Source organism: Camellia sinensis, chromosome 1 (assembly GCF_055761805.1).
Source record: "Camellia sinensis isolate YWXY chromosome 1, ASM5576180v1, whole genome shotgun sequence".
NCBI lineage: Eukaryota > Viridiplantae > Streptophyta > Magnoliopsida > Ericales > Theaceae > Camellia > Camellia sinensis.
Genome location: NC_138961.1, coordinates 212219119 through 212227544, shown reverse-complemented (window position 1 = coordinate 212227544; position 8426 = coordinate 212219119). Strand labels below are relative to the sequence as shown.

The window sequence follows — 8426 nt, the reverse complement described above, 5'->3', positions numbered from 1 at the left end:
AAGTAACAAAAATGGACGTGGCAGACGAGATAACGGAGAAGACCCAGACAAAAGATGGCTAAGAATTCGCACTGCCATAACCACGGTGTTCAAAAAACCAATATATCGGATTCTGAGCGAAATCAAGGATGAGCCTTTTGTCAAGTGGCCAGCCAAGCTTGGGGAGGCTCAGAAGAATTACGACGACAGATCACGGTGCACCTTCCACAAAGAAAAGGGGCACCGAACTGAGAATTGCACGCCCCTAAGACAGCATTTAGAAGAATTGGTGGCAGCAGGCCACTTGGACGAATACATTGAAGGAGGAGCGCAACCGGCCCCCCAAGATCATGACCAACCCAACAGAATGCCAAACGACGCACCACCACAAGGCATTATCAATGTAATTCATGGAGTTTTTGAACCTGAGCGCGTATGCGAGCTTAGAGGTTCAATCAAGAAGGCTGAACACTTTAGGGAAGTATTAAGTTCCCAACCCGCCATCAAGAAGGGGAGGACAGAGGCAACAAACGTCATGTCCTTTTCGGATAAGGACTTGGAACGAATTTACTGCCCCCATAATGATGCCCTGGTTGTCACTCTCCGAGTCAAGGATTTTGACGTCAAGCGGATTCTGATTGACCAGGGTAGTTCATGTGAGATCATGTATTACGACACATTCAAACAACTAAAGTTGCAAGACAAAGACTTGGCACCTGCAGTTTCTCCCCTGATTGGATTCAACTCCATGCCAGAGTGGCCTGTCGGCAAAATAATCATTCCAGTCAGAGCTGGAAGTGTATCAAAACAGGTGGAGTTCTGGGTATTGAAGGTCCCCTCCACCTACAACATCATCCTAGGCAGAACATGGCTGCATGCCATGCGTTCGGTGGCGTCATCATACCATCAGGTAATGCGGTTCCCCAATGACGCCGGTATAATTGAAGAAGTCTATGGCGATCAGATCATGTCAAAGCAGTGCTTCGCCACAGCAAATGGAAGCCGAGCTGCCAAAGGATACGTTCATTCGGTGGAAGAACCAGAGAGTAATGAACTATTCGCTGACGTCGGCAAAGAAGCTAATCAGAAAGCGGTGGAAGACTTGGTGGAGGTAAAAATAGATGAGAAGAACCCGGATAAGTTCTTCCTGCTTGGCTCATCATTGTCCAGCGCTGAGAGATTAGAGGTCATGGAATTCTTGACTTCCAATATCGAAGTGTTTGCCTGGACACCTTACGACATGCCAGGCATTGATCCAAACTTCATCAGTCACCAACTCAATGTCCACCCTTCCGCCAGACCAGTCATTCAACGCACGCGCAGATCGGCACTCCACCACGCCGAAATAGTGGCAGAAGAGGTAGGCAACCTGCTGGAGGCAGGAGCGATAAGGGAAGTGCACTACCCAAAATGGATCTCCAACACCGTCGTAGTGCCAAAAAAGAATGGTAAATGGCGTGTCTGCGTCGACTACAAAACAGTCAACAAAGCGTGCCCAAAAGATAGCTTCCCTCTACCAAGGATAGATCAACTGGTGGACTTAACGGCAGGACATAACCGACTTAGCTTTTTGGATGCATACAGAGGCTACCACCAGATCGCCATGCATGAACCAGACCAGGAGGTCACATCCTTCACAACACCAAGGGGGTTATATTGCTACAAGGTCATGCCCTTTGGCCTAAAGAACGCGGGGGCGACATTCCAAAGGATGGTCACCAAGATGTTTGAACCATTGTTAGGCAGAACAATGGAGGCGTACATCGACGACATGGTGGTCAAAAGCAAGGATGAGAATGACCATCTGAAAGACTTAGGCGAGATGTTCCAGATCCTGAAGAAACACAAGCTACGCCTCAATGCGTCCAAATGCGCATTCGGAGTTGGATCTGGCAAATTCTTGGGCTTCCTGGTGACCAACCGAGGTATAGAAGCCGACCCCTCTCAGATCAAAGCGATCCAGGAGTTGGAGAGACCAAACTCAGTTAAAGAAGTGCAGCATCTTACTGGTATGGCGGCTGCACTCAACCGGTTCATAAGCAGATCGTCGGACAGGCTACGACCGTTCTTCCAAGCTTTAAAGGCCAAGTTTGAGTGGGATGAAGAATGCGACCGAGCTCTGGAAAGCTTAAAGGAATACATGTCTTCCCCACCACTACTTGTTACTCCAGTACCTGGTGAAGAACTCTTTTTGTACCTAGCAGTCTCTCAACACGCAGTCAGCGCAGTGTTGGTTCGTGCAGAAGGAATACAACACTTGCCCATCTTTTATGTCAGCAAGACATTGTTGGGAGCCGAAACAAGGTACTTACCATTGGAGAAACTAGCATTAGCATTAATGATGGCATCCAGGAAATTGGCGCACTACTTTCATGCCCACACCATAGTCGTCCTTACGGCCTTTCCATTAAAAGCTCTGTTTGAAAGGGCGAACTTCAGTGGGCGAATTTTGAAATGGGCAGTAGAGTTGGGACAATTCGATATCAAGTTCCAACCAAAGACCGCAATAAAAGCTCAATCTTTGGCAGACTTCGTCGCAGAGTTTACTCCTGGAAGTCATCATATCTGTCCAGTCGACCTGACTAACTCAACCGAACTAGGGACGGGAGTTGACGCCGGAATAACGCAACCCCTAGTAAAAGGTAGTCCATCGACCGAACTAGAGACGGAAGTTGACGCCGGAATAGCGCAACCCCTAGTGGAAAGTAGTCCATCAAGCACAAAGGCAGACCACATTAAGAACGACAAGGAGGAGCCAAACAAAGGCTCACCAGCAGTTCAAACAGAGGACGAAGGGCAGACAGCCAATATGGACTTTGAAGAAAACACCATCCTTAACCCCACGGCATCGTCTGACCCTTCCACATGCTGGAAACTATTTGTTGGAGAGATGTGGAAGCTCTTTGTGGATGGAGCATCCAACCGACATGGTGCAGGGCTTGGCATAGTCCTCATCTCTCCAGACGGCCTGGTTATAGAGCAAGCAATCAACCTTGGCTTCCCAGCATCCAACAATGAAGCAGAGTATGAGGCGCTTATCGCAGGACTCAAGTCAGCACACTTCATGAAAGCAGCCGAACTAATGGTATACAGTGACTCTCTGCTGGTAGTAAACCAAATTTCGGGCGAATACGAAGCAAAGGACGACAGAATGGCCAAGTACCAAGAGTTAGTCAGAACAGAGATCAAGAAGTTTGATGTGGTAAGGATAGAACAAATTGGCAGGGAGGAAAACAGCCGAGCGGACGAGCTAGCAGGCCTGGCCTCAATGGCAGATACATCGATCCCTCATCCAGTACTCATCGACTTCTTACCAAGACCAAGTATAGAAGACCCCGAAGCAGAAGAAGTATATTGCACTGAATTAGGCCCTTCATGGATGGATCCCATCATCCTGTTCCTAAAAGACGGCATCCTACCAGCAGAGAAAAAAGAAGCCAACAAAATAAGGGCAAAGTCGCAGCGATTTTGGCTATCTCCATCTTTGGCATTATACAAGGAGTCATTCTCTGGGCCTTACCTCAAGTGCGTTCATCCCAGCAAAGTAGAAGCCTTCCTATTCGAAATACATGAAGGGGTATGTGGAAGTCATCAAGGGGGAAGGTCGCTCGCCTACAGGGCTATTTCGCAAGGATATTGGTGGCCGTATATGCAAGCAGACTCAGAAAAATATGTGAAGAAGTGTGAAAAATGCCAGAAATTCGCACACCAAATACATCAACCAGCAAGAGAACTCCTACCTTTAACTAGCCCATGGCCTTTCGCAATGTGGGGCTTAGACATAGTAGGACCACTTCCAACAGCACCCGGAGGCAGAAAATTCTTTCTCGCAGCAACAGACTACTTCACAAAATGGGTGGAAGCAGAAGCACTGGCGTCAATCAAAGAGAAGGATGTGAAGAAGTTTGTTTGGCAGAATATTATCACTCGGTTTGGCATACCAAAAGCACTGATCTCAGACAATGGAACTCAGTTCGACGGCAGGATCTTTAGAAGCTTTTGTGAAGAGTACAAGATAGAGTTCTACAATTCCACACCGGCATATCCCCAAGCAAACGGGCAAGCAGAAGCATCAAATAAAGTCGTCTTGGATGGACTTAAGAAAAGGCTAGAGAAGGCAAAAGGCAAGTGGGCAGATGAACTTCCTCATGTTTTATGGGCCTACCGCACCACGCCTCGACGATCAACAGGAGAAACACCATTCTCCTTAGCATATGGAATGGAAGCGGTGATCCCACTAGAAGTTGGCCTCCCCACAATTCGAAGCGAAAATTTTGATCCAGACTTAAATGAAGAAGCCATAGCCTTAGAACTCAACCTTGCAGAAGAAAGAAGAGAAAGAGCGTTGGTCCACATCGCCGCATACCAACGAGAATTAATCAAAAAATACAGCAAAAAGGTTCATCCAAGACAATTCAAAATTGGCGATTGGGTATTACGCAAAGTAATGGGAAACACCTTGGTCCCAGGAGACGGCAAGTTAGGCCCAAATTGGGAAGGTCCTTATAAGGTGGTTGGGTTAGCCGGCAAAGGGGCATACCACCTAGAAGACAAGGATGGCAAGGCAATCCCTAGGCCATGGAATACGGCCAATCTCAAGTTATTTTACTTTTAGCTTTTCTTTTTCAAACATGTGTAATTTTTTCCTTCCTTCAATAAAATGAGCAATTCTTTTTAGCACAAATTATTCTTTGTAAAAGTTAGCTTTAGAGACTAAGTTTTTTGCGAGCATTCTATTCCAAGTTAGCTGGAAAAACTAAACTCAGAGGTTGGCTGGATTAAACCAACATCCTTCCTAAGCCCAGGATAAGGATCCAGGCTGCAGGACATTTGGTCGGAATACCCAAATACTATAAGTTAGCTGGAAAAACTAACTTCAAATAGTTGGCTGGAATAAACCAACACCTGTAACTCTTCAGCCGAAGTAAGTGCAAGGCTGAAGAGTGGTTGGCTGGAATAAACCAACACCTGTAACTCTTCAGCCGAAGTAAGTGCAAGGCTGAAGAGTGGTTGGCTGGAATAAACCAACACCCGTAACTCTTCAGCCGAAGTAAGTGTTAGGCTGAAGAGTGGTTGGCTGGAACAAACCAACTCTTGTTACTCTTCAGCCGAAGTAAATGCAAGGCTGAAGAGTGGTTGGCTGGAATAAACCAACACCTGTAACTCTTCAGCCGAAGTAAGTGCAAGGCTGAAGAGTGGTTGGCTGGAATAAACCAACACCCGTAACTCTTCAGCCGAAGTAAGTGTTAGGCTGAAGAGTGGTTGGCTGGAACAAACCAACTCTTGTTACTCTTCAGCCGAAGTAAGTGCAAGGCTGAAGAGTGGTTGGCTGGAATAAACCAACACCTGTTGCTCTTCAGCCGAAGTAAGTGTATGGCTGAAGAGTGGTTGGCTGGAATAAACCAACACCTGTAACTCTTCAGCCGAAGTAAGTGCAAGGCTGAAGAGTGGTTGGCTGGAATAAACCAACACCCTCTTCAGCCGAAGTAAGTGTTAGGCTGAAGAGTGGTTGGCTGGAATAAACCAACACCTGTTGCTCTTCAGCCGAAGTAAGTGTATGGCTGAAGAGTGGTTGGCTGAAACGAACCAACACTGTACTCCTCAGCCGAAGTAATTATATCGGCTAAGGAGTGGTTGGCTGGTAAGTATAGTTTAACCAACCAAAAACCGAAATAGCACTTGGAGTAATAGAAGACATTACAAACCCAAGCATACACACAATAACCGGAATAAGAGAAGTGAAATTTTTATTCAAACAGAAGTCATTACAAGGGGGCTTAGTTCGGTTACAAAGAAGAAAAAGTAAAAAACTAAGAGAAAAGTTCATCAATTTCAGCATCGAAAACCGCATCGGCATCTACTGGAAGACCGGTCTCTGGCGGCAGCACTCCTTCAGTCACAACGGTGGCATCGACCGGAGCCACAGTTTCATTCGGCTGTTCAATAGCCAGATCTTCCACTCTGGACTCCGGCCGATCTGTCTGATCCACGTTTTCAACTGGAGTACCCCCAGAAGCAGAATCTTCGTCAGTATCTGAACCTTCAAGGAATTGCTGCTGCATGGCATCCGCGTACCCCGCAAGGGACTTCGGTATAAAGTACTCTGGAGGGTTGAAGACCTCGGTCTGTTGATCATGACCGAGCTTCTCCACAGCCGCCCTCCAGCCGCACTTGAAGAAAAGCTCCTTGGCGGCATCGCATTGCTTGACGTAGGCCTCCTCGGCCTCCTTGAAACCTCGCTTGTACCCCCCCTTGTCGACCGCCTCCATATTCTTTTTCAGTTCGCTCATTTCGGCGTCCTTTCTCTTCTCTAGCTTCAACAACTCCCGCAAATACTTGTCCTTCATAACAATGGCAGCTTTCTGCTTCTCCGCTTCCGCCGAATTAACTAGATCGGCAAGACGGCCGTTCTCCGCTTCCAGCTCGGCCATTCTCTTTTCGGCTTGTTGTAGTTCGGCCGACCTTGCTTCGGCTTCCGCCATCGCCTGCCTTGTGGTTTTGCGGAGCTCTTGGACTTTCCGGTAAGTGACATTGTTCTTTTGCAAGGCCTGGCAAAGCAAAGATACCTTTAGAACCGAAGTAAGAGTTGGAAAAATTTAGACAGGAAAAAGCAGACAGCTACTTACCAAGACCATGGACTTGGAAACAGACCGAATTGATTTCATTTCGGTATTCAGTTGCTTCAAGTGGTGCTCCATGTCCTTAGGGAGGCACACACTTTTGGCCAGGTTAAAGGCCAGTTGGTGGTCTTTTTCACCCACGACCGAATCAGTGACTTTGATGTTTCGGTCATTGAAGATCAAAGGCGGAGCCCACTTCGGAGATCGGGCTCGGTCAGTTTGTTCAGGTTGGGAGGCAGGTTGAGGACTTTGGGGGACGGTTTCGACTTCGTCAACAAGTTGTTGTTCGGCTGACGTAGATCGGGCGCGTTTTGAAGGGCGAGACGAAGAGGGCCGTTGTGAAGGAAGGGCCACGACGGCAGGCTGCACCTCGGTAGTTGGTGTTACTTCGGCTCTAGTTGTTGAAGTTAGAAGGGCCCTGACTCTGCTCTTCTTTGCCATTTCTTCCTCAGCGGTTAATGGAACAAGTCTTATCTCGGGCAAAGTGGGGTCCGGCTCCGGTGCTTCCTCGAGAAGAAAATCGGTTACTTTTGCCTTCCGTCGACCGCTGTAACGGTAGGTCGGTTCGAAATTTAGAAGCTTGGCCCAATCTCTTTCTTTAACCCGAAATGCGGCTCGCAAAACGCCGAGGTTAGGATAGCTATACAAGGAGTGGAGATGGGCGAAATCTGCAAAAAAAAAAAAAAAAAAAAAAAAGAAAGACAAGTGTTAGTTCGGCTAGCAGATTAGGCAACCGAGATAACATACAAAGCAGAAGACCGAAGTAAAATTACCAGGCTCTCCCATTTTCCAATTTATAGGTCGGCCAGGAATTTGAGCTTGAAAATCCTCAAAGTTCCCAGAGACCCAAAAGAAATCATCATCATTGAGATCTTTGTCCGGAGTATGCTTAATTATCTTCTCTCGGCGGCGGCGAATTCTAAGGTAATATACCCACCCAGCATTCTTTGAACCGATGGAATACTGATGGAATATTTCGGCCAGACCAAGATTCAGTCCGGTTTGGTGGTTTAATGCGGCTATCCCCATTATAATACGATATGTGTTGGTGGATAGTTGTGTGGGACATAGCCTAGTCTGCCTAAGGAATTCGCAGATTAGCGGTTGGACAGGAAACCGTAATCCGGTTTCAATTATTGATTGAAGGGTGAAAGGGACGAAGCCTTCATTGTCCCATGGAGTAGCATCTTTCTTGGCCAACTCCAGTTGAACATCATCAGGAATCTGGTAGTCCTGCCTGAATTCGGCCATGCCACCAGGGGTTTCGACTAAATATCTATACTTACCCATTTGTTGTATAAATTACGGATAAGTTATTTCGGTACAAAAATTTGGCTCAGTAAGCTCGGTTGAGCACACGCAGGAGGGCCTGGGCAACCTAAGTCTGCAAAGTAGAAAGCAAGGGGGTTAAGCACAGATCGTTGGACCGCGCTACAAAATTATAAGCAAGATATACAAATCCTACTTCGGCTTAGTTGGCTGGTTCTACCTTGGCTCATCAGAAGGTTTCTTAGCTCGGTTTTTGAGCAGTTTAGACCGGTTTAACGTCTAGGGGCAGCTTTCCTGAGTTCGGTCTAAGAAACTAAGAAAGCTGGTTTAGTCCCAAGGCCTAAAACGGTTACAGTATAATTACTTCGGTTGAGCTCTCAGGGGCGGCTTTCTGAGTTCGGTTTGAGAACTAAGAAAGCCGGCTTGGCCCCAAAATCTTAGCTCGGTTATAGACCGAAGTACCGAGTTCGGTATGAGCAAGCTTGTTCGGTGATCTTATCTTGGCTAGAGTGGGTCAGAAGAAACTACTGATATTCCTACAAGTTCTAGTTCGGTTAT

General features: G+C 47.1%; 1 protein-coding gene across 1 annotated transcript; it reads right to left on the bottom strand.

The window, feature by feature from the left end:
- Positions 1–5498: 5498 nt before the first annotated feature.
- LOC145802113 (uncharacterized) lies at positions 5499–6961 on the bottom strand. The gene is made up of 2 exons (XM_082894638.1): positions 6606–6961; positions 5499–6527 (listed from the first exon to the last, which is right to left on the bottom strand). The coding sequence occupies exons 1-2, from the start codon at positions 6675–6677 to the stop codon at positions 5790–5792; spliced, it is 810 nt and encodes a 269-aa protein (XP_082750764.1). The 5' UTR covers positions 6678–6961; the 3' UTR covers positions 5499–5789.
- Between the last annotated feature and the right edge of the window lie 1465 nt (positions 6962–8426).

Bases quoted from the DNA above. Each gene is read 5' to 3' on its own strand.
- LOC145802113 (XM_082894638.1), bottom strand. From the start codon at position 6,677: ATGGAGCACCACTTGAAGCAACTGAATACCGAAATGAAATCAATTCGG. The intron at 6,528-6,605 runs GTAAGTAGCTGT...TTGCTTTGCCAG, and splicing joins TTTCCAAGTCCATGGTCTTG to GCCTTGCAAAAGAACAATGT.